At 52.5% G+C, this 25,617-nt stretch overlaps 1 protein-coding gene across 23 annotated transcripts in view; it reads left to right on the top strand.

The window, feature by feature from the left end:
• The window catches only part of PTPRF (protein tyrosine phosphatase receptor type F), a 384,390-nt gene that overhangs the window by 342,514 nt on the left and 16,259 nt on the right, over positions 1–25,617 (top strand). For 14 of the 23 annotated variants that reach the window (XM_065071624.1, XM_065071626.1, XM_065071647.1 and 11 more), the window contains 7 exons: positions 2,406–2,618; positions 5,707–5,861; positions 9,063–9,178; positions 11,974–12,006; positions 14,950–15,047; positions 22,918–23,041; positions 25,034–25,209. In XM_065071624.1, coding sequence (XP_064927696.1) covers positions 2,406–2,618; positions 5,707–5,861; positions 9,063–9,178; positions 11,974–12,006; positions 14,950–15,047; positions 22,918–23,041; positions 25,034–25,209 — 915 coding nt within the window. The remainder of the gene's footprint in view (positions 1–2,405; positions 2,619–5,706; positions 5,862–9,062; positions 9,179–11,973; positions 12,007–14,949; positions 15,048–22,917; positions 23,042–25,033; positions 25,210–25,617) is intronic. The other 9 variants (XM_065071648.1, XM_065071638.1, XM_065071632.1 and 6 more) reach the window with 1 other exon arrangement.

Raw genomic sequence — 25,617 nt, 5'->3', positions numbered from 1 at the left:
TGGTTTTCTTGAATGCTGAGTTTGAGATCCTGGAGCCTCATTTGCAAAGCTTAAACATCCCCAGCTGCAGAGAAAGTCAATAGGAGCTCTGGTGGATACAGACAGTACTATAAAAAAAATGCTAAGTTTTCTTTAGAAACAAAACAAGACAATGTCTTTTCAATTTGACATTCAAAATTAGTGGGCATTTTTTATGGTAATGTCTCTGTGTCTCTGTTCTCCATCTGTAAAATTAGGAAAACCGCTTTCATCTCACCTCATATGGATATTTGGAAGATAAGTTCATTAATGTTTGTGAAGCACTTGTAATATTACAGTGATCAGCACCAGAGAGAAGCCCACGAGGAAATTATTAATTTTGTCTTCAGAGCTAGATTTGAATAGTAAGCAATAAACAAGGCCTCAGGCTGCATAATGGAAAGAAGAAAACAAAATATGGAATAGCTGCTCTTTGATTAAGCACTGTCTGTCCTGTGTATTGAACAAAGCAGGGGAGTTACAGAAAAGACAGTATGTGACCGTGCAGTCAAGGATAGTAACACAGTGCACATCTGTGAGACAGCTGAGTTAATTTTGCACAGGCAATATTAATTTTCTAGTTTTTCAGAATCTGAACTTTGCAAGCCCGGCATTCCTTTGGTGCAGTCTTCTGGGGCATGTGTTCCATATGTAGGTGGCAGTAGCATCCAACAGCCTCAATCACAACTGGACCCCTATGGTTTCATGCACCTACAGCTTTGATTTCTGCCCTGAAGAGCCTAACTGTAATTTCACAGAACCACAAAATGTCAGGGGTTGGAAGGGACCTAGAAAGCTCATCCAGTGCAATCCCCCCATGGAGCAGGAACACCCAGATGAGGTTACACAGGAAGGTGTCCAGGCGGGTTGGAATGTCTGCAGAGGAGACTCCACAACCCCCCTGGGCAGCCTGGGCCAGGCTCTGCCACCCTCACTGAGGAGAAGTTTCTTCTCAAGTTTAAGTGGAACCTCTTGTGTTCCAGTTTGAACCCATTACCCCTTGTCCTACCATTGGTTGTCACCGAGAAGAGCCTGGCTCCATCCTCCTGACACTCACCCTTTATACATCTGTAAACATTAATGAGGTCACCCCTCAGTCTCCTCTTGTCCAGCTCCAGAGCCCCAGCTCCCTCAGCCTTTCCTCACACGGGAGATGCTCCACTCCCTTCAGCATCTTTGTTGCCCTGCGCTGGACTCTCTCCAGCAGTTCCCTGTCCTGCTGGAACTGAGGGGCCACAACTGGACACAATATTCCAGCCAAGGTAAAAGAGATATGTGTAAGGAGCTAACTCCACAGTCCAAAAACTACCTTTCTGCCTTTTTCCCCTGCCGTTACAAGGATATTTGTGAAACTGAGATTCCTCCATCCCTTTTTTCCTTTTTTTTTTTTTTTCCTTTTATTTTTTTTGTGATATTGCAGTGACAAGCTGTAGCTTTCCTAAATTGCTCCAGCATGAGTGTTCATAAGAGGGCAAGGATGGACTGGCAGTGGGGAAGAGCTGGGGGTGCCTCACACAGCTTTTCCTCCTCAGAGGGAGTGAGCTCAGCTCAGCAGCGTGGCTTTGTGTGCACATCACTGTCCCCAGCCCCGCTGACATTCCCTGTCTGCCCTGACAATGCTGCACTGATACATTCGTGTGTGAAATGTATTTCATGCCTCCTTCTTCATTTTATATTAGAATTTCTGTTCCAAGCCTGATATTGGTTTTTCTTCATTAGAAAAACATCTTTAAACATCTGAGAGTCTTTCTTAGCAGTGTAATTGAATTTTTATGTGTTTATTTCCTTTTTCATGAATTCGTGGCTGACTATGAAAATTTCCATTTTTAGTCTGAACATCCCATGAAATCTGTTATCATTCTGTGCGATTTAGACAAAGGTCTGCCTGCAACCCAGCAGCAGGTGAAATATCGAAGCACTGACAGAAGGGAAAGACGTAGCAAATACCACTTTTCCCTTGTACATCAGCATAGGGTGTAATTCACACCCAGTGTCCATAGAGAGCATGAGTTGCTGTCCGTACCAATATTTGGGCTGCAGAATGTGGCCCAGTTCCCTCGCCTCATTGGGATGCACTGACTCGGGGTGACAGGCGCAGGGAGGCTGTCTCAGCCCTGACACCATGTCAGCATCCCAGGGCTCGGGGCTCACCCAAAGCTGAGCTTTTGGCAGAGGTGCTTGCAGTGGGGGTCTGCAGATGGGTGCCCCAGCACACCTAACCAGATAACACATCTCTCTGGTTTCTTTCTACCACCACATCCAAATCAAACCCAGTATCTTCTCCTCCCTTCCCTTCCACCCTGCTGAGTCCTACAACCGGTAAGGTGACAGCGTAAGGCGGTGTCACGCTGGGCAAAGTAATAGTGATGTACCTTGTTTGTCCCCAGCTGCTGGAGGCCATAAGCCAAGGGAGTCAGAGCAGGCGCCAGAGACGCCAGGCAGACAGGCTCAAGCCCTACATTGCTGCTCAAGTGGATGTGCTGCCTGAGACCTTCACCTTGGGTGACGAGAAGAACTACAAAGGTTTCTACAACAAGCCCCTGTCTCAAGACCTGAGCTATCGCTGCTTCGTGCTGGCTTCTCTGGAGGATGGAGACACGGTAAGGACACTGCTGGGGGAACATGGTCTGTCCTGGCAGAGCTGAGAGTGGGCTCAGTGCAGGCAGGGTGAACAATTACTGCGAGCTGGGATGAAGAAGTTTTCCCTGAAGAGAGGAAAGTGAGGCTGCGTAACTGGTGTCAACAAGATGAGGCGTCTGTGGGAGATGACTTGATATATGTTGTTTTTGGAGGGAAATGGCAGTATGTTTGACCTAACAGGTGGGAGTGGAAGGCAGTGTCAACACACACGTTCTACACAAGCTCAGTTGTGGCTTGCAGGGCTGTGCCCAGAGCAGAGCATGACACATGGTTGGGTTGGAAAGATCCTCACTTTGCTTCAGTTCAAGTAAGTGACTGTGAAAAACACCCCCTTGAATTCCTACACTGCACAGCAGCTGCTGAGGCTCTGCGGTGAGCAGGATGCTCCCCCTGCAAACCTGCCTTCTCATGCTCCTCTGGCCGGAATCTCACCTCCGGGTGATGTCTGGAGAAGGAAACAAACCCACCTCCCATCGCACTGGGTTGTCAGCAGGGCAAAGCTGCACACATGCCTGCTGTGTAGGGATTCCTGCTCCTGTGCCTCTCCTTGCTGGAGGCAAATGGGCCATGACATTGTCAGCAGCATGTCACTGTGCACACGGGGCCTGGGCATGTGAGGGGACGGGAGCAGCTGATGCAATAAGCTGGGAGCAGCATGGTGAGACCTGTGCATCAGTGTCCAGCTGTAAACACAGAGGGCAAGAGTGGTGGTGGTGACAGTAGCTTCAGCCTGTGTGTAAGTAATGGAAATAATAGAGATGCACAGAATCCTTTGGTCGGCTTCCAAACCACGGCTTCCTTCCTCAGCCTTGTTTGCTTGTAATGGCTCATTAAGGCTGGTCAAGTTCTTCATTACTCATCCAGCTCACGTGTTCTTGTGGCAAGATGTGCACGCTGGTGAGAGAAGGAGAGTCACAGATAAGCAGCAGGGTAAGGCAGAAGCCTCGGGATATGCTATCCTGGCAATCCCTGTCAATAAAAGATGACCTTAATTAGTTATCCCAGATCATCATCACCTCCTCCCTAGCACAGATCTGCCACAGCCCTCCAGTCAGCCACCAGCCAGTAGTTATTACACCCTTCTCCTAGAGTCCACCCTTCTGCATCCCCTGCTGCATCGCACCCATTTTCGTTTGAAGCATGAGGCACCCTGTCCAGGGCTGTGCACTATCTCCCCCACTCAGCTCCTCTTTAATTATTTGCTGTGTCTCTGGTGTCAGCAGGCGAGTTTAACATTATCACCATTCCTCAAAGGCAAAGGGCAGTGTGCTTGAAACACCATCCCTGAGAGCAGGAGCACCTGCACCTTGCAATCTGCCTTTGGAAATGCCACTGAGATAACGGTCTTTCTGATCTCTTCTGCTGCTGTTTTGGAAGGAGCCATTTCTGAAGTGCCTGCAAAAATATGAATCTTTGCCCCTTGCACAAAGCTTTGGAGATGGACACATGGGTTACCTCGCTGCACAAATCAGCACGCTCCCTCCCCAACAGCTGAGGCAGCTTGACCTTTCTTGGTAGTCACAGGCAAAGCCTTTGTGCCTTCCTCACAGTGTAACTCCTTCCCATCCAAAAGGGAGCCCCAGAACTTCTGCCCCATCCTCACACCACCGATACAGCATCTTCTTTTCTCTGCCATGCTCAGACAAAGCTGTTGCTGACTCCCTGCCCTCTTGTTTGAACTGTCCAGGAGGGCGTAGGAATAGCCCCATGGCTTGCACTCATCCTGTGCAGACTTTCTCTAGGAACAGAGCTGAACTGGGAGCCAGCAGCTGTTTCAGGGTCATTGAATGAGGGTCTTGTAGGGCTGTAAGGTTTCCCGGACAAAGCAGCAACCACCCACCATGCTCTTCCTACATCCAGTGGCATTTGTGACCACTGATAAATCTGAGGAGACCGGGCAGGATGCTGCACCTGTGCGTGCTGCCAGAAGGATGTCACAGATAAGAGAATTTTCTGTACTCCACGCATGTTTGAAACCAGGCTGGCTGGGATCAAGGGCACCTGTGAGAGGCGATCAAGATATAGATTTGTGTGACACCAGCACACTTGATTTTTTCCCTTTCTTCCCCTCACATGCACGCAGACATGAAGTGCATGTTTAAACTTCAACCTTAAAACAGACAATGTATAGATCTGCAGGCACCTCCTCCGTGACTGAAACTTTCTATAGCAGGAGCAGAGCATTTCTGGCTCCCTATTGCAGGGCGGCAGGTGCGGCTCAAAAGCCACAGGCACTGAAGTGATACAGCTCTGGCCCTTTCTAACAGGGGGGAAGGTTTTCTTTTTGCAGCATTTAACCCTTTTGACCCAGCACAGCTGAGCTGTGAAGGGACATCACAGCTCCATAAGCCTTAGCAACAGCAGCAGAACAAGCCAGGTGCAGTGTCATTTTTCTGCAGGAAAGGGTTTGGTCTCTGCTAATCCTGCCTTGCTGGTGGGGCCAGAAAGCTGTCCCTCTGGGTTGTAAATCACTGGACTGCAGAAGTCTCTGGAAAGGAACCTGTGAGTATGAGCCCTTTCCAGGGTCTGTTTATATCAGGGCTGAGACATCAGATAGAAAATGTTCCAGCCATTTCATTTCTTTAAGAAAACAACCCAGCCCAGCAGGGGTTTTCCTAATATAGCCATGTCCCAGAGAGATGTGTTGGTATCAGCACAGCATGTATTATAAGCCACTTAGGAATCATCAGCCAGCCCCACTGTGCAATTGGTTGGGATTCAAAAGCTTGTGATTTGGCTCGAGAGAATCCAGGGCTGGCAAGTGGCTCTTAGCTGGGCTGCTCCAGTTTGGCACCTCGAGGACGGGTCTGTTAGCCAGAACGTTGCTGGCACTGGGCATGTTTCACACCAGGAAGAGACTGTTTCCACGACATGACCTCCACTGATGCTGAGAGAGGGAGGATCCTATGGTGTGCTGCAAGGGCTTGAGAAACGTGACCGTTCCCTGCTAGCCAGAAGCAAGGAGAAACCTCTGCATTTCAAGGATATAACTTTCTTTAGCATAATGGATGCTTCCTTTTCTCTCCCTCTCCTGCCGGTGCTGTTCAGAAGAGATATGCAGCCAGCCCCTACTCGGATGAGATCGTGATGGAAGTGGCTTCAGCGAAGCAGCAGGATGAACCGGAGATGCTGTGGGTGATGGGACCCGTCCTGGCTGTGATATTAATCATTATCATTGTCATCGCTATACTCCTCTTCAAAAGGTGAGATCTAGACCAGGTCATAGCAGTTATGGCATGAGCAGTACAGGTGATGGCACTTTCAAGGCCCTCCTGGTAGCATTCAGATATGGGGTTTTCTGAAGACAGTCCTTGTTGGTCACAGGGAGGAGGAAAGTTTGTACCTGGCACGGCAGAAGGCTGCTTTATAAAGAGAGCAGAAGGGTTGGATGGATATTCAGAAGACAATTAATATCAGCCCTAGGACACATTGCTGCTGTGAATTCTGGACATGTAGGAGCAGTGGTACAGAGGAGAGCAGCTGTGTCTCTAAAGCCAGTCTGGCCGCTCTCTGGTCTCACAGCTTGGATTTGCAGCCTTAGGGACATCTGTATTACTGGTTTTCTTTGGAAATTGCCAGCTTGATCCCTGGCAGGTGCCCCCACTGCTGTGAATTTTGACTGGGCAGCCTAGTCTTGGTGGTGAGAACATGGATGTAACAGGCTCAAATCAAAGTAGGAGCTCTCATCTTGAGGCTGCTCACTCCTGGCTACCAGATCAGGACCATCCACGCTCTCTGCTCCCTGCTGAAGCAACCACCTGCTTTTGCATAGCAGAGCAGTCCTGCTAGAGCTGTAACTGTGGTGTGAGATGATTGTTAGTCCTCCCGAGGAGCCACAGGTTGCATTTGCATGTGTTCGGGTAGCCTGTTCAATTACAGTAGGTCATTCTCTATCAGCTCAGCTCCAAGGTTCTGCTCCTCCTGGACTCTCTATTTACATATGTATCTGTAGCCTGGGGAAGGGAGCTGGCTTTGTTTTCTGATTAAATGGAGCTCTGCTGTGCATGTGCAGTCAGTGCCTTTCTGTGTCAGTGATCTTCTCCTTTCTTTTGTTTGTGCTCTTCCCTGGATCTAGTAAACAAGAAAGGTAGGAATCCATTTTATCTTCTTGTTTTGCTAAAACTCCAAGTCTATTTCACTTTTAAAAAATTAAGCCTGAAGCTACTAAGGGGTATCTTTGTTTTTAGGAGCATAGGGCATGCCAGCTCTGGGAATTTACAAAGACTTTGTTTCCTCAGAGATATCAGCCTCCCAGCAATTGTCAGCCTCTCACAGCTCTTAGGGAGGCAATTCTAACATAAAGACTTCCCAGATTGTTTTTGCAATTAAATTAAAAATAAAAAAAAAAAAAAAATGAAAACAAAAAAACAACCACCAGCAGTTGTTGGTGTTTCTTTGTTTTCTCAGTCACTTCAGACTGAGAGCTGTTACATCAAGAACGCAGGTGCATTCTTGCAGTCTCTAATGATGAAGCTTTGAGGGAATACCAGGCAGTTGTAAGAAACAAAGTGTTTGCTGGTCTTAGAGGAGAGAAAATGCCCCCCTGGGGTTTTCTATACCTGGGCCCCATGGACATTGTGCCCAGCTTGGCTTTATCCCAGAGCCTGGAGCACCAGGAACCAGCACCACTGTGCTCAGACCTGACCTTCACAGCCCTGCTGTGTCCCAGCCCACGCAGCCCCTTCCACCACCACCCGTGTGCTCAGGGTGACGCTGTGTTATCCCGCATGTTTTTATTGTCCAGCTTCTCTATGGAGGCATTTTCTCCCAAAGGTGTCTTGTGCAGCATATTCACAGTGTCAAATCTACAGTGGGAATGAATTGAAGCTGAGTAGCAGTGGATAGCTTGGGATCTGGAGGTTTCTTAAGCAGTTGCCCTGACTAAGCTAATGAGAGAGACAAACATTAATTATGTGGTGTGCCCATTCCCCAGAAAAACTGGACCACTTTGCTCAAGGGCTCAGCGGCTGGCACACAGTAGCACATGGCACATCCTGCTGTGCTCCTGGTAGGAGAAACAGTGCTTTGTTTGTTTGCCATGTATTTTCCTTTCTTTCTGTCGATGCTCTCAGTCCTTCAGCTCTTTTGTCTCAGTCCAGGCAGCTAGGAGGCTTGAGATGACTCAGAGCAGTGTAAAACTCACAAGCTGGTGCTCCCCATTGAACAACTCCAGTGATGGATGCAGCCACAGGCTGCAGATGGAGCTTGCCCACAGTCTGAGCCACAGAGGGAATATAGGTTTCACTCGTGATTTATACACCAAATTTTCCCTAATTGCTTCTCAGTAGTGCCAGCCCAGCATGCACAGCTCCCCATGGAATTGATAGGGCCCTGTGCCTGTGCAGAGCATTTCATGTGACTCAGGGTCACCACCATCCAGAGATGCAGCTGCCTGTGTGCAGAACCTGGCAGCCCTTCATGGTGCTTCGAAATGCCTCGCAAGGGGGGAAGAAGCAAAGGCCGACTGTTGAGATTTGCCGGATGGCAAACGTGAGAGCATTCGTGCAGAGTAGCAGCGATGCAGCTCCCTCCTTCCAGAAAACGTCAGGTCAGCAGCGGGGTTCACCATCAGGCAAAACCCATTTGGGGGCTGTAGCCAAAAGACAAAGTGTCTGCGTATCGCTGCACACTCAGCACGCTGGCAAAGCGTCAGGGTCAGCACAGACTCAGAAGGGAGTATTGCTGTCCTGCTCCACACCCCTCTCCACTATGTGGGTATATCCACTATATTTGTAATATAGAGCAAGAAGTGGGACTTAGGGCATCACTAGAAACCCTTATTGTGGTATTAGGTTTTCCTTAATATTCACTTGTCCACTTTTGGATTGGATCTGTCCCTGCTTTGCCTGTGAATTCCAGCAACAGCCCGAGGTGGTGGCATAGCTCTAGGCATAAATATAGCATGAAGAGACAACAGTGTATTTTATTGTTCCATTAATACACGCCTTGGGTGCCTTCAACCATTCAAGACGTGTATTAATGGCCCTATAAAACATACCCTGAAGAGCCTTTACACTATTATATTACAGCATTCTATATTTAAATATTTCTAATACTTGGAAAAAAAATTATTATATCCTTCCACTTCAGGAAATAGTTCCTAGAAAGAGTAAGAGGAAACAATGTCTTGCATCTATCTGCTTTTTGTCTAATAAATATTATGCAGAATGTCACATTTCAAAGTGCCTCACTAATCAAACCTCTGCCATCGCTTAAATATGATCCTTCTTGTTTCATAGATGGGAGACTGGAGGCACAGAGGAGGATGTGACTTGCCCAGAGTCCCAAAGAGCCTGAGATGGATCTCGGTGTCTGAGATGCAGGGACTCAGACTCTTTCCCAGGGTGGTTCATGCCCTTCTCTGCCAGAGCTCACCTGCTTGTCTCTGTTCTCTCTACCCACAGGAAAAGGGCCCACTCCCCCTCTTCCAAGGATGAGCACTCCATCGGCTTGAAGGACTCGCTCTTGGCCCACTCCTCTGACCCAGTTGAGATGAGACGGCTCAACTACCAGACTCCAGGTAAGGAGCAGCAAACCCCCTTGCATCCCACCTCCTCTGGTCCCCATCACCAGGTCCCCATGCCAGAGGAGGAGCTGCAGTCCTCTCCCCCAGCAGCTCTGCACCTTCCAAGTCACAGTGGCACAGAGGGGGCCCAGACTGAGGATGTCCAGGTGTCTGCGCTCTGGTCTACAAATCCTTCTCCCTGGCCCTGTCACTGCAGACACACAAGGCTGGAGAACCTGGATAAGGGGCAGTGGTGTGTGTCAGGCATTATGTGAAGCTCACTGGGGTTGTCCTGAGCCAGGAGGAGCCTCCAACACTGAGCTGGGAGAGCTCACAAGTGCCTGCACCTGCATTGCTCCCGGGTGCTGTGCTGGCTTGGTTGAGGCTGGGATTCAGTGCTGAGCACCAGTGGTGCAGTGCTGGCCACGGGGACTGCATCTGGGGAGATCAGGAGGTACAGAGAGCCGTTGTACTGCCGAGGGCAGCCGTGCTGACTCTCCTGCTCTGCTCAGCTAAGGCTGAAGAACTACCTGCAGCCTACGTTGCTCCCAGCCAGTGCTGTGGCCCAGTGAACGGCACTGCTCGCCATAGTGACCTCCGCACAGAGGATGATAGTTCAGTAAAAGCTGTCGCTTTCTGCATGCAACTGTTCGCTGCAGAGCATCTCGTCGTGCCTGCACTGGCCTGTGGTGCCTCAGGCTGCAGCTGGTTTGCCAGCCTGCAGAGGCGACTGTACTTCGCTGTGCAGAAAGGTCTCGTGCTGCTGCTTTGTGTCTGTACATCTCTGATGGCACCAAAAGCACAGTGTCTGTTGTAGCAATCAGAGACAGACTCACCCTGACTCGTTCAGAGCCTTTCAGACAGTCCAAGTCCTAGATAAAGTGGGGAGCACTTGGGCTTTGTGATGGAGGAAGCAGTTCAGCAATAAATGAGACTCATACTGCTCTCTTCTAACTTTCTCCTCCTGGTCTGTAACCTACTTTCCTTTTCCTCCTGCTGCTCATTCATCTGAGAGCTTTCATCTAACAGGAGAGTTTTGAAGGGACCGTTTCCTGATGTGAACCTGCTGTGTCTGGGAGGGAGGGTAAGAGGAGCTGTTCCTGTTGCCACTTACGGCACTCTGGCTCAGACCCTGGGGTGGGCTTCACCACCACATCCCTCTCCATGCCAGAGCAACAGATCTATAGTTCCTGCGTCTCCCAGACAGGACCGATGGCAGATCTTAGAGGTAGGATGCAGTGACAGCCAGGCAGTTGCCAGTAGACCTGGCACATTAATTTGCCACGACAGACCAGTGTGGTATTGCAGCATGGGAGGGAAGTGCTGTGGGGAGCAAGGGAGGCACCTCTGCTACACAAATATCTCAGCAGGCAGATCTCTGGGAGCAGCACTAGGTGAGGGGGTCACACACAGTTGGCAACTGCATGCAGCTTCTTGAGGAGGAGCAAGGTGTTGAACTGGGCTGCTCCAGGACACCGGTGCACAGGAACAGGCCTCTATGACGTGTCTCCACTGCCCAGGGACACAAGAGCCATCTTTGCTGGATGCTTGTGGTTTATGTTGTATGGAGGAGTGTGACAGGTCGGGCTTGCATCTGCTCCCTTTTCCAACAGGAGAGTGGGGTGTTTGCAACAAGGGAATCCCTTGCTAGAGCTGTAGGGTCAAGAGCTGCCATCAGAGGGATCTGGGAAATTTTCATTTCCTGCTGTGCCTAAGGATAAGCCAAAGACGCTGGCTTATTGAGAGAGTTTGCAGAGCTCTCTGGAGAGGTAAAAATAACCCAAAGTGCCCAGTTCACTGGAGACAGCAGCAGTGCCCTGGGATGCTGCTAACCTTCACTCCCCACCAAGTGACAGCACTGTGTCCACCTCTTGTCCTCCCTTCCATATCACTTGTGAGGCTCTGTGTGGTGGAAGCGGGTGTCGTGCAGCTAGAAGTGACTGTTCCAGCTCCTGACGAGCTTGTCCTCATTAATGAGGACGCGTGAAAACCAGCGAGCCCAGTGGGCCCACACTGTTGCCCCTGTCACCCTCCCGAGGTCGAGGCGGTGCTGCGTGAATGCGTTGACAAGAGGCGCTGGCTGCTGGCCCTGCACGCTTCGGTAGCTGGTCTCCCTGCTGGAGTGTGCTGAGCAGGGAGAACTTGTTTAATGCATAATTAATTGGGCTACTGTTATTAAATATTAAGCTTTCTCATTTTTGTGGTTTTTACTTCAGACAAGGGTTATTTCCCCCACTGTTGGCCCCTCTGTACTATCATACCGCTGTGGCAAGTCGCTGAGAGGATACGAGACCAGGCAATGCCACAATACACTGTGAAATGAGACTGACTTGCGATGCTGATGAGCTGTGAGCGAGCTGGAGCTCAGGGACACTGAGCAGAGGTTGCTGGGGCTGAGTGCGGTCCTCCTGGCCACCGAGCAGCACAAATGTCCCTGGTACCTGCCATCCACCCGCCCTTGCTGTCTCCCTTTGGGCACGGGGCCATGAACAGCTGCGTGCAGTGAGAAGTGTAGCTCTTGGCGTCAGATGAAGACCTGTGCGCTCTTTCGCCTGCAAGGACCTCCAGCTCCATGTGTTTGTCAGCATGAGGGGATGGTGCTGGCCAGAGCCAACAGCCCCATGTGCCATGGCCAGCTGTGGAGCAGCCCCCGCGGCCAAGCAGCCGGTCCTGTGCAGGAGGGAGGCTCCCAGTGCTGTGGCAGATGGTGCTTTCCTTTGCATCTCCATCTCTTTCCATTTCTGAACCTCTGCAATGATGACTAAAGGCTAATGGGATTTCTGTTCTTGCCCCGTTTCTTTTCTTTGCAGGTGCCAGTGTCCCCAGTTGCCCGAATATCTCAAGTTAGTTTAACTCCTGTATTTATCTTTTGACACCTTTTGCTTTTTCTTTCCCTTTCTCTCTCGTCTCTGTAATTTTTGTTTCAATGTCATGAAGGTCACCCTCACTCACAGCAGACTGTAGAATGGCAGTGGTTTCACTTTCTGACACGATGTGTCTGTCACACCAAGGCTGAGCTCAGTTACCGTTTGCAGAGCACGACAGCAGCTCACCGCAGCACCGTGCAGAAGGGAAGCCCCCAGGACGCTCCTGTGGCAGCTCTTCGTTTGCCCCTGGGCCTCCTGCCACCCTCACAGCAGCATGCCAGGCTCTGCCATGGTGCCAGGTCTGCTGCTGGCCCTGCGTGGGGACAGGTAACCTTGGCCATTCTGGAGGGGGTGACCAGCAAAATACTGCTAATGGACAAATGGAAGAGTGCTCTGCAGCGCAGTGCTTGAACACTCTCCTACATCAGGCAGACTGGCTTCCCTAGGCTGAGTCACCTGTGCCATGGAGTCAGGCAGAATGGATTCCGAGGATGCTGGTCTTCTCCAAACTGCCATGCAGTTGGTACCAGAGTTCCAGGCACAGAGCAGAAGGACTGCTCTGGCAGGTTAGGTCAATTAGTACCAGGACTACGGGTAATTACACCTCTTTATCTCTTCTTTGTCTGGTGAGTTTCAGGTTCACTCTCAAACAGCCACAAAACTGTGTCCTCCCTGCTGCTTGATAGACAAAGCGTCTGTGTGTGCATGCAGGAACAAGAGCACTAGGTAGGATAGATGCTTCCCCCAGAGGCAGGGCCAAGGGCTTTGCAGTCTGCAGTCCTGCAGGCATTGTGAGGCCTTTGAGCCCTCATGGAGAGCTCTGAGCCATCATGGAGAGCTTCCTGTCCTCTGGACAGAGTCCTTGGAAGACCGTGTAGAAGTCCTGTGTACAAATCTCCTCTGTCTTGCCCTGCACTGTCTGTGACCGTTGTTCCAGGTTCACCATAATGGGGTACCAACCACCTCTTTCTCCCCTTCTGCTCTTGCAGCTCCTTTGATGCTGCAACACTCCGCTGACCAGCAAAACTGAAGTTTGGAGAGATGCCCTTGTATTTCTCAGCAGAGATCAGAGTCTGTAGCTCTGCTGTGGTCCACGGTTCTGCCGTGCTTCCCTCATGACCACGCTGGGATAACCACATACTGTGGTTACATTACAGCCTCTTTATTCTTCCAGCATCACATTTCTGCCTCAGTGCTACAGTGTTCTGCTCATTCAATTGCTGATAGGTAACAGCCCTGCACAGCAAAGGCTGCTCCTGAGCTACAGGAACACCAATAAGCAACTTGTACAGAAATCAGAGCATCATCTTTATGAGCCTGCTCAGCTACCTCACTGATCCTGATGAGTGAAGTGGCAAACAGAGGACCATTTGCAGGAGGACTTCAGCACAAGACCGAGAGTGATCTTTCCTTCTCCATCTCAGGCCCTCCACGGATAGCTCTGCGCTGCCAAGTGATAGAAGGACGAGTGCGTGTTGGATCCGGTCTTGCCTGTATGCAGCGATGTCAGATGCTTTTGGCAGAGGTGTGAGGAGCCCTGCTGTGCAGCGGCTGCAGTGTAACACTTCCACGTTATCACCTAGTGACTTGTCACCGCTGTGTAGAATGCACGTACTCAGCCTGGGGACTCCTCCATCACCTCAGCCACCCATCGCTGCCATCTGCGGCACCGTGCAGGCTCCTGAGCGACTGAGAAGCTCCTGGCCATGCTCCAGCCTGTCTCCCTGGGTGTGAATCAACAGCTTCAGCCTATTAATAATCATTATTACCCACGTGGGGTTTCTGGGAAACCCACAGAGCAGCCGATGGAGTCACGAGCCTTGGGATTTGGATGAACCAGGCTTTGGATGTTTCACAGCCACGTTCCTGCCAATTACCATCTCAGCTTCAGAGAAGAAGGTTGCAGTGGTTGAGCCCTGAATCCCAGGGCCCCAGTAGGGTTCCTCCCAGTCCCATGCGCGCACCCCCACAGTACCTGTCCCCTGTGTGGGACCTTTGAGTTCCCCTCCTCCTGGTTTCTCCCCTGGGCAGGGTTTGGTCTGTGCCCAGGATGATCTTCTCCATGGGGCCACACTCTGCATCCATGCTTTAGACAGGGCAAGACTCCTGCCATGCCTTCAGCTGCATCCCAGCTTGCGGCAGCCTCCCAGAAGCAGCTGCAAGGCATGCGGTGGCTTGTGTACACCAGCCCAGTGGAGCTGAGTTTTAGGCCCTGGAGCTGGCTCTACCTCTGGAGCACCACTGAAAAGCACTGAGTTACGCAGCTGTGGGCAGAGCTGCTCCTCAGCTCTCAGAAAGTTGCGTAATCTCAAACCAGGGGAGCAGCCATCCTTCTGTGGGGTTTTCCATCTTTCTTCAGCTCCCCAGCAGCTGGGGCTGCATCTGCCTACCCAAAAAGGTGTGCACAGACACTGCAGAGGCTTCCCCTGAAGCCCAGATCTAGGCGAGTTTCTCTTTGGCTAATGCCATTGTTAGGGGTAAGCAACAGGATCAGCCTCAGCCCTTGGCATTGAGAGCACCAGAGAATCTGTGTGTCCAACTTCAGCCCGTGCGGGAGCCCGGGCAGCACATTGACATCACGTCCCCAGCCGGTTCCTGCTGGGGACCTGCCCGAGCCCCTGCCCGCTGCGTGGCCTGCTCTGTGTGCCCGGTGGCTGTACTGTCCGAGCATGCTCACCCGGTCATGCACATTCTGCACATCACTTTTCTTTTTGTTTCACCGAACCGTGTGCTCTGAGAGTGTGTGCAGCATGCCGTGTGATCTCGCCGACTTCCCATCCATCCCGCCCAGCGCTTCACATCGTCACGTGTCCGCCTTGCACCCACCTCTCAGGTTTGCTCTGCACATGCTGTTGTCGACCCCTCCTCAGTGGCACAGAGCTCTAACCGCTCTCCTCTCCCTCCTTGTCTCACTCGCAGGCATGCGCGACCACCCCCCCATCCCCGTGACGGACCTCGCCGACAACATCGACAGGCTGAAAGCCAACGACGGGCTGAAGTTCTCTCAGGAGTACGAGGTGAGCGTGAGAGCGTGCCGGGTGGCAGGGGCAGAGCGGTGCTGGCCAGGACCCCCGTGGAGAGGGCTGGGAGGCTGAGCTGTGCCTCCCCCGCACCAGCATCGGCTGCATGGGCCCCGAGCCAGGGCTGGGAGCCTGCCAGCTCTCCCTGCCAGCCCCAGAGCGGTGGGAACTCGCCTTGGGCAGTTGAAGCATGGCTTGTTGCGGGGAGAAGGCCTGGCAGCTGAACACGCGGCAGCCCGCCATGCTCCCGCCATGGTTACAGTCTCAGGAGTGAATGGGAGCTTGTGTGTACCCGCCTGGGCTGCCGCCTTTTACTTGGTTCTGCTCTGCGAGGGCTGCCCTCTCTGCAGGTTGGCAGAGGTATTTCAGTCCGCAGCATCCCGTGCCCCTTCACTTCTGTCTGTATTCAAAGCTTTGCTTTTTGCCCCTTCCACCGCTGCTGACAAACACGCCTTTGCTTTTCATTCCTGCTTTCCCGACCTGTTTTCTCTCTGGATGCCGCTGGACTGTGCCGGCATTGGCCTGTGCCATTTAGCATCTCTGCCACCCGAAACTGAGCGAATGTCCCACTGCCCTGGAGCAGCCCCAGCTCCCCTGCCTGCTTGGAGCTCTCTGCCTGTGCCCTGCAGTCCTGAGCTGCAAACTCCCCAGCGCTGCTGAATCACACGCACTCCTCCATACATCTGGTGGAGCCCCCAGACAGGTCGTGTCCGCACCCACCGCCAGTGCTGCCTTTGCACACAGACACAGGGGCAGGCGCTGGGTGTTTGGTGAACCCCCATCCTGCACTGCACCTCTCCCAGCTCTACCTCCTCTGTTGCCCTCCTCTCCTGAGGACAGCTTGCCAAGAGGATGCACATAAGGAGGGGAAGGGGCTGCCTTGTCTTTATCACCATTCTCTGGGCTTGATGATTAGGTTGAAAACTTATAAAGTCAGAGAAAGTTCCTCCACGTCTGTGAGAGCAGCAGCAGCATGATATATGTTTTCCTGTGCTTACACACAGGACCCTCTTCAGCTGCAGGGGACTTGTAAATAAACCCCCCCACTAGTATTAAAGAGGGAATAAATTTGAGAAGTGTCCTTTGCATGTGTTATCACTTCTGTTTGAATTGTTATCTGCCTGTGCCTGTGGCCTCCCCTTCCTGCAGCATACCTACGCTGATTTATGAGATGAGATCAGAACATTTGCCCATGAGGTAGGATTATATATGCCAGGAAAGGGGAAGCAGATCTCTGTGCTGAGAAAGTAAGGGATAAATTCCAGCTAGTTCAAAGGGTATGCTGTGTGTATCTGAGGAAGACGCAGAGCTTGGTTTTGCTTCAGGATGCCAGGTCGAGAGCTCTGCCATCCCTTTGCTTACTGCTGTCTAGGCCAGAGAGAAGCTGAGCTTTTACCAGCTACAGCATTACATCGCAACTTGAGAGATGTTTCAGAGGAACAATGTGCTTCCTTTGCAGTTACCTGGGTGTTTGTGTATGCCCTGCCAGAGGTGCCAAGGTGTGCAGTCGTATCTGCCTGTCTTGGGCTTTTTGTTACAAGTCCAGCTGAAATGTTAAGCGGGGCTGTGCCTGTGCTGCGTGGCGGGGATGCAGCAGGATCCAGCGTCTCTGTGCTCCCATCCTCGCGTTAGCCCTGCGTTGGTTGGAGCCCGCACTGTAACACTGAGCTGTGGGAACTGTTTTGGAAAAAATGAGCACTAAGTAAATTCTCTTAGCTGTTTTTGTGAGCCTCCCTCTTCTCATTTCTCTTTCTTTAGAATATCATGGCTGGTTGAGAGCACCAATCAGTTGTACTTTTCATGTTGAAGCAGCTATTAAGTAGCTGATTGTTGCATGTAATTTTTTTTTCCCCTGGATTCTGCTGCGTTTGAGTCTTCATCAGCTAGAAATTACTAAACATGACAGGCTCATACAGTGTTTGATACTAGGATAGACCCTAAAGCAGAAGTGGTTCGCCCTTGTTGGCATGTGGGGATCAGTACGGTCGTTTCCCATTTGAGATGCCAGTGAGAAAAATCCCGGGCTGAGTTTGCAGCGGACGGCAGCTGCCTGTGCAGGATTGATGCCGCCATGGGACTGCTCTCATCCTGGTCCCTGTGTGCGCAGATTTGGCACGGCGACAGCTCCCTTTGGGGCCTGTGGTGGGAGGGCTGGAGGGCAGGACGGGCACAGCATGTGCTGCTGAGTAAGGGAATCTGCAGCATGGATGTGGAAATAGTGGAGGTGGGAGGGGAGCGGGGTGTGCAGCCCCTGCGGGAGCTTGTGCTTCCCAGCACGGGGAGAGGAGGAGAACCACGGCTCACTAAATTCTGTGCAATTGCAGTCATTAAGTGATTATACAGTCCCAGCACTCACCCTGGGACTGAGTGAGCCCCAGACCTACACAGAGCTGAGTGACGGGTGACCCAGCACTTCAGAAAATGGAGGCCCTGACCCTCTTTCCCTATGGCATGATAGTGCTGCCAGACTGGGCAGAGCACAGCTGAGCAGGGGGAGCTGAGCGACGAAGGCATCACTGATGAACGCCCAAGGCCCGTTTGCTGTTTAGTTGTGCTTTGGAGTAGTTGCATTTTAAGCATTTTTGCAGAGCAGCTTAGCAGCCTAACATCTCCAAAGGGTGCAGGGCTGTTTATAGATGGCTCAGGTTCCAGGACCGGCGGCACCCCAGGCAAAGAGCAAATATTTAACAGCACTTTTAACCACTGAGGCCAGCTGCCCAGAGCCGTCAGTCTGGCGCTCGCCTTGGTTGTGCAAGCAATAGCAGAGTAGCCTAAACATAGGTGACACAAAACAAGACCTGTCAGCACCTCCCCACACACCTGGAAAGGGAGCAGGGAGGGTGGCAGAGGTTCCTCGGAGCCGGCTGGCCTCCGTTCCCACAGGTCAGAGAACAAATAACATTGCTCACACCAGTTTGCCAGCCCACGTGGCCTGTGCAACAAAGCGGCATGGAGAGAGCTGAGCGTTGCCTGCAGGCTCCCAAGCTGTGGGTTAGCCTGCGCGCCGACGGGCAGCGAGTGATCCCAGCTGGACCCGCTGGTCGCCCTGGTGCGACAGGAGAGGCTGAGCTGCGGGTGCTGGGAGCTGAGCCGGCTCTGCCATGGGGCACAGCGCAGCACCACCACGCTCCCCCCGGCACGCAGCAGAGCTGGGGGGAGCAGAGTGCAAGGGTCTGGCAGCAGCTCCTGGCCTGGCCGCACCAGGAGAGTATTTCATTTTTAGTGTACAGTGAGAGCTACAGTGAATTTACAGTGTGGGATTAATGGAATTAAATTAGTTGAAGGGAGGCTGAGCCTCTTAATTATTTATCTGCGGGCTACGGCAGGCACTGCAGCTGTGTTGGAGCTCCTCCTGTGGGCCACCTGCCCATGCTGCAGCCTGTGGACATGGGGCAGGATCCTGCTTTTGGATGGGGGGTACCCACATGGGTCCAAACAGGTGTGCACACACGCACCACAGCTCGCATGTTCACTGTGAGATCCAGCAAGCTGAGCGTTGCTGTCCCCTTTGTTGCTATGAGCAAAAGCGGGACAGACTCACTCCAACCAAGGCGGGTGCCTGCTCTCTCGTGGCTGCTGCCATTTCTGGGGTAGATCCTGCACCCCATTCCCAGGGGAAAACTTTTCCCTTACATCCAAACTGCCACTTGTGGCAATTGCCCCTCATGCCCAGCCCCTTTGGGATGTCTCTCCAGTGGATGGCCCCCAACAGCAGCTCAGGCTAGAGATGATGTGAGCCAGGCAGCATCCTGCTGCCCGGCAGGTTAGTCCTTGATCATCTTCAGGTTGTGCATGAGATTTGACGGTGCTTCTGCTTCCCAATGCAATGGGGAGGCTGCAGCCCCTTACCCACGGTTTTGTATGGAGAGAAACGTTGCTGGCCTGCCCAAACCCCATGTTTGCTTGCATTTCCCTTAAAGCCACCAAGGACGTTGCATCTCCCATGCCTGCAGCCCTGGCAAGGCAGCTTAGAAGTGCTTGGGTCCCTGGGGCTGGTGAGCCCAAGAGGTGCTGGACTCGGGGTCCGGGTGGCACCCAGGGAGCCGCACGTTGCGGGTTTAATGGGCAAATCGGGAAGCTGCCTGGCAGGCACACAGCACTCACGTTCCGGTAATAAGAATAATAAGGCTGAAGCGCTGCCAGTGATTGATTCAGGAGCGCATTACGTCCTCATTTGAGACACGGTGCAGATTGACAGTGGTCAATGCCTGTGCTAATGCAGCTGATTTCACAGGAGGCTGGGAAGAGCCCACAGCCCGAATACCTTCCCCTCTCCTTGCCCTTGTGCAGCCATCTGGGCTGCTGAGCAGCACCGGACCATGGCCACCATGGCCGTGCTGCCCGGGCTGGCCAGCAACAGAGGCAGCTGCAGGGACCCTGCGTGCAGGGGGATTTTGGAGCTGCGCTGAGGAAGGGGAGCAGGAAACCCAAGGCGAACCATATCTGAGAGACAAACTGGCACTCAGGGTTGTTTTCAAGGCATTTGTGAAGTGCTCTCAAGTCTGTCGAGGAAAGAGCCTTTCTCCAATTGCATTTCAATGGTCTGGCCCTGTCTTTATGCTGATGGCAGTAGCAGCAGGGATCCCTGAACTGCTCTGGAGAGATTGCTCCTGCACTTCCGTGCTGGGAAGGAGGAGTTTTACTAATTGGACTTTTTCTTAATTTGTACTTGCTGTCTTACAACATCTCCCCTGTTACTTTAAAGCAAAGCAAACTAAAAGTCATGGTGCTTTTAAGTTTGTTCCTGGCTCATTTCCTTCCAGTTTCTCAGCCCTTCTGCTTTCTAGGAAGAATGAGTTGCAAGTGTTTCTCTGATCAGGTTTGGGGATGAAGCAGTGATTCCCATGAGCCCCAGAAAGGAGCAAGAGCAGACCCCCCAGTGCCCAGGCAGTTGTGGAGCAAGGTGGGAGGACAAGGCCATGCTGCCATAGTCAGGGGCTTCAGAGCATCGTATGGAGATGGGACAAGACTTGCCAACCACCACTTCATGTAAGGGCTTCAACTGCTCTCCAAGCAGCCCATCATCCTCCCATTTATTTACTCATTTGTTTGCCTTAAAGGGGGGAACAGGTGTACATTAATTCATCACCAGAGTTTAAATTAAATCATTTTACTTCTAAATGAGTTGCTAATTTGCAGGAGTATTTAATTAGAGCCTCTTTGCACTCAGGTGCTGTATTACTTCTGACTTTCTCACCTGTTTGCCCTCTTAAGAGGCTGATGATGATTAGACCATTTCTGCACATCCTCGTTGCACATCAAAGCAATTAACCCTAACGGCAACGCCTTGATGCTGCTCCTGGGTTCTGGGGGCTCTTGGCAGCCCTGTCTCCCCCAGGGAAATAACCCTTTCCACTGCTGTGGCAGGACGCAGACTTGCTGTGCCAAGCATGCTGCACCCCACAGCTCGGGCAGCCCTGCAGCGTTTTGGCAGTGATTTGCAGTGTAGATTGGGCGCGAATGACTGCGCTGGGCTTTCGCTGCCTCTGCTGCTGGGGAGGACTCGCTCCAGCACCCACCTGTGCCCAGCGCTGAGCGAGCGTTCGCAGAGTACACGCGGGGCTGGTGCTTGCTTGTGTTGCACCTCAGCAGCAAGAAAATGCTCACTCGTACTTTCTGGGCCAGTCTCGGCTCCACCACCAGCTAGACAGCTCTCTGCATGGGCTGTCTGTGCAGATTAAGGCCACCTTTTTGAAAAAGTGTTATTTATGTCTCTAATAGGGCTTGGTGGATTTTCCTCCTTAGTTTGTCTATTTGTAGTTCTCTTTCAGCGTGCTCAAGATTGGCTAGGCTGGTATCAAAACCCCTCTCACTTATCTCTACTTCAAACAGAGAAGTCCTTACACATTTTGTTCCTTTTACTTTTTCATGCCTTTGATCATTTCTACTGTCCTTCTCCTGTTCAGCCCCACTATTAGGTGGGCAGTAGTCATCCCTGCCACACAGCTGATGGAGAAGAGCCTCCAAAGTGCTGATTCAGTGAGCAGCCTATCTTGAAAACAAAATAAAGGTGCCTGGATGAAATTAAGTGCCCCAGAGAGCTGTGGGCTATGCTGGGACGTCTCTGTGCCTGGGCAGAGCAGTGTGCCGGGGCTGGGGCAGCCGAGCCCGTGGGTTTCCAACCAGAAGCTGTGCTTGCGGTCTCCACTCCCACCATCCCTGCTGCAGCGCCTCTGAGCGCTGCCGCTGCCTGCTTATTACACTGATAATAGAAAATTACAGGTTTTCTGTAGGAAATGTCTATTTACATCCTACATTTCCCAAACTACCTATTAGCATTGCTGTGATGTCATATCCTCCCGCGCGTTTTCGTCAGCGCTGGGCTCTCCTGCCTGCGGGGAGGGCCGGCAGCACGGGCCACACCTGGGGACGGGCGGTGGGCACCTGGCACAGCGCTGGCCCCTGCCCTGCGTGTGCCACAAAGCCCTCGGGGCTGGTACGGCGATGCAGGCAGCACCTGCGCTCCATACCTGAGCCGGGCCCCTGCACCCACTGCCCACTGCTTGGGAAGTGCCCGCTCGCAGCGCAGGAAATGAGGGGACAGTGATGGATGTCACCTTGTGCACAGACGGTGGTTGATGGGGCTGAGCAGAGGGATTGTGAGGGCTGTCCAGGTCAGCCCAGTCAGGGAGCGGTGCTTCCCAGCTCAGCCTTTTGCTCACACTGATCCAAAGCTGACAGACTGGCGGGCGTTTTACTGCCCGAGCCACCTTCCGACATGGCTCTCTGCCAGGCGGTGAAGCAGATGCCTACAGAGAGAAAAACGTGCGGTGCTTTCCCTGGCCAGTTTGCTCAATATTTTTGCCTGTGGGCCAGCGAAGCTTCAGGGACCCTGAGCTGGAGCATGATTTTAAGAAGGCTGAGACTGTATTGGTCATTTTGGTGGAGGTGGGGTTGTTCATGGGATGACTGATTCCTGCTGCAGTTGCCTGCCCGGGGCTTGCCCAGGGCTGCATCTGCAGAGCAAGTCCCTGCATGAGGCAGATGTCTTATCTGGGTGCCTCACGTATCTCTTAGCCAAAGATGCCATCCTGTCTCCGAGGCATGCTTTGGGGATGGTCTTTTTTCACCTTGTTTTGTGCACTGACAAAGGTGACAGGAAAGGCTTTGGGAAGGGGCTGCCTGGCCATGGAGGAGCCATGCACCAGGGGCACCAGCACATGGCTCGTGGGAGAAGCGTTGGGAGTGTGGGGCTGGGAGGCGGGTGGGATCAGGATGTGTGCTCTTCAGGCAGCTGCATAGTGTGCAGGCCTTTGGCCAAGATTTATAACCACGTCTTTTCTCCAGGTTTATAGTTCCTTGTCACTCTATTAACTCAAACGAGAGATGTTTACATTGCATAAGTAGCTGGAGCAGTGAATAGTAACCTATCAATTTTCATGACTATTCCCTGGCAAAAGCTCATCAGCTGTCTTGCAGGACACTACTACTCAAAGCTCCTGGGGCACAAGACACCCAGGGCTTGCTGTATTTCAGCAGACTGCAGTTCAACAGCTAATAAAACCGCTAGGTCAAGAACTGCGCAGTCAGGTCTCTGTGGAATCCTGGCATAAGACCAAATTTCTGCTGATGGGTAGCTCCTGAGGAAAGGATGAGCACTCAGTGAGAATGGAGGTGAAGGCTCCTCTGCAGCAGGCTGCCCTATTGTGAGGGGCTGCTTTGCCTGCAGGTCATGGGGGCAGGTCCCACTGGGGACTGGGTTTTGGTGTGGCTTGACACTGCTGCTGGGGACACCCACAGAAACTGCATCTGTCCTGGGGAGAGGTGTGCACAGAAATCCAGATTTCCTGACTGAAATGCGTGTGTGCTGCAGCGTCCTGCTGTGCTGTAACCCCTCCTGACTCCCTCCCTCTCTTTCTCTCCACAGTCCATTGATCCGGGGCAGCAGTTCACCTGGGAGAACTCCAACCTGGAAGTGAATAAACCCAAAAACCGCTATGCAAACGTGATCGCCTACGACCACTCACGTGTCATCCTGACCTCCATCGATGGTAAGAGCGACTCCAGAGTGGGCACCCCAGTAAATGGCTGAACGTGGCTGAACAGGGGACCATCTCTTTCCCTGTTCTCATCAGGCATGGGCAAACACCTAGAAACATCTGGCATCAGCATGAGCAAATGTGTGTTGTGGCTGGCAAAAAGAGACGAAGGGCTCTGCAGATCTGCCCATGCTTTCCCAGTATCCTCAGAACAGTGTGTACCATGTAGTTGCTTCTTGCTACTGCTGATGCCAGCAGAGATGTCTGTACCAGCAGCCTCTCTTCTCAGGGCTGGCCCTGCTGTGTAACTTCAGCTGCCTTCCTTGTCCATGGTGGGACATGGCACCGTTAGCCCTATCACCCTCTGTCCCAAAACAGCTGCAGAGCCGGTATCTCCCTCTGGGAGCTATCGGTGTTTGCTCCCAAGTGCACGCCCAGAGCTGCACAGGGTGAGGGGTGCCCCTTCTCCTGGGACATCAGACTCCACACATCCCTGTGCTCCATGGGAGATGCATCAGACCCTGGTGTTCATAGCACTGACCCCCATGGCTCCATGAACTAGCCCCACATCTCTGGAGTTTGGGCAAATACATGCTTTTAGTGCCTGCTTTGCAGTCCTCTTGCACACAGAGGAGCTGTAGCCCAGGCACCAAAGCCCAGGCTCACCCATTCCCCCTGCTTTACAGATCAGCACCCAGCTCTGCACACCAGAACTGAGCCCACTCACGGGGGCCAAGGAGGATGTCACTACTTCAATGCACCCCTGCTTGGGGAAGAGACTGGGATCTGGCTTTTTGTACAGGTGGCCCTGCAGTCACTAGGTCCTTTTTCTTGGGATGGAAGGGTCTTTTTAATGCTAATGTGTTGCTCATCCTCTGGGGGAGGAGGAGGAGGGGGACCCAAGCAGTCCCTCACAGTAAGACCTGTTAGCAGCAGCAGCTTTGAGAGAGCCTGGCTTGCCTGATCATGGGCAAACCCTGTGGGGCAGCTGTGGGGTGAGCACGTGAGGGAATCCCGGTTTTCCAGCCTGACTCAGTTGCTCTAAGTGGTGTCTGTGTCTTCCTGGGAACCGTTCCCAAAGTGCCCTGCCAGGTCGCTGCCACCCATGCCAAGGCAGCCAGGCGCTGCACTCCCACTACTGCTGCTCCCCCGGAGCTGCCGGTGCTTTGTGTCTGCTGGGGCTGTAGAAAATTCCCCAGGACAGAAGGGAGGGAGGGAGACCCCAGCTTTATTTCCTTCTTCTAATGGAATGCGGATGTGCTCTCCTTGGGAGATGAGGAGATTCCTGCTGCGTTCCCTCCCTGCAGCCTGGGCAGCCCATGCTGAGCAGGGCTTGGGAACACAGCTCCAGGCCTCAGCTTTGCTGCATTTATTTAAGTAACTGTGCGTTTGCATTTTAAAGGCCTTTACAATAAAGTCCTTTACTTAAAGTGGTGGAGGCAGAGTGAGAGCTGGAGCTCCCAGCAGGCAGCAGAGGGTGCTGCACTGAGGAGGGTTTTGGTGGTGGTGGGAGGAAGGTCTCTGGCTCCTCTGGGGTACTTGTCCCTGCAGGAGGAGTGGGAGGACACCCCTGCCTGACACCCATAGCTGACAGAGACAAACTAATGAAGCAGCCTCATTTTTAAAAGGTGCTATAGGACCGTAACAAATAGCTGGTGAATTTAAGACAATTATTTCAATTAGCTGCTTGGGGCCAAATGAGCTCCTTAACATTCCTGACTGTGAATTTCCCTTTGTGTGGGGGTGGCAGCTGTCTCTCTGCTTTGGTGCTGCCTGCTTGTTGCATTCATGAGGCAGTTACAAAGGGTTCTTCTTGGTTCAGGCACCCCGTTCCTGTCCTTTGCAGAACCCCTGGGAGAGATTCTGGCATCACCCTGTAAAGGTGACTTGTCAAGAGCCTTGTGAATGTGCCGGCCTCTTCCTCTGCCTGCGAGGCCCTGCACAGTGATGGGCACAGGGTCACGGGCTGCCCCTGGAGTAACGCTTCTCTCTCTTTCTCTGCAGGGGTTCCAGGCAGTGATTACATCAATGCCAATTACATAGATGGGTATCGGAAGCAGAACGCCTACATCGCCACACAGGGACCTCTGCCAGAAACCCTCAGTGACTTCTGGAGGATGGTGTGGGAACAGAGAACAGCAACTATAGTCATGATGACCAGGCTGGAGGAGAAGTCCAGGGTACAGTGTGTGCTGCTTCTTTTTTGGATCTGGTGGTGAGCACAGGAGAGAGGGATGGGAACACGTCACAGCATAAGGGCATCCAGGGAGAGACAGGTCCAGTGCGGTGTCTCACTGCTGCAGGCACCCCAGCAACAAATGCCTTGTGAGTGCGTCCCTTTGGGGCAGATGGGTGGCAAAACCTCCTGTCACTGTGCTGCTCATTAGGCTCTGCCTTGCCTGCGTGTCGGCATGCACACCCATCCTTTCGCTGCCCACATCACTCCTGCGGAAGGGAGAAAGGAAAGCTCTGAGGTGGGGAGAGCTGACAGTCCCCGGAAGCCTGGGGGCTGTGTCCCAGAAGCTGAGAAGCTGCAATGGGTGGGTGGTATCGGCAGCATCCTGCAGCCTGACGAGGCCTTGGCGTCT

The sequence above is a fragment of the Columba livia genome, chromosome 8 (genome assembly GCF_036013475.1).
Source record: "Columba livia isolate bColLiv1 breed racing homer chromosome 8, bColLiv1.pat.W.v2, whole genome shotgun sequence".
Taxonomy (NCBI): domain Eukaryota; kingdom Metazoa; phylum Chordata; class Aves; order Columbiformes; family Columbidae; genus Columba; species Columba livia.
Note: the sequence above shows the minus strand (reverse complement) of the source record. Positions and strands in the feature narration are given on the sequence as shown.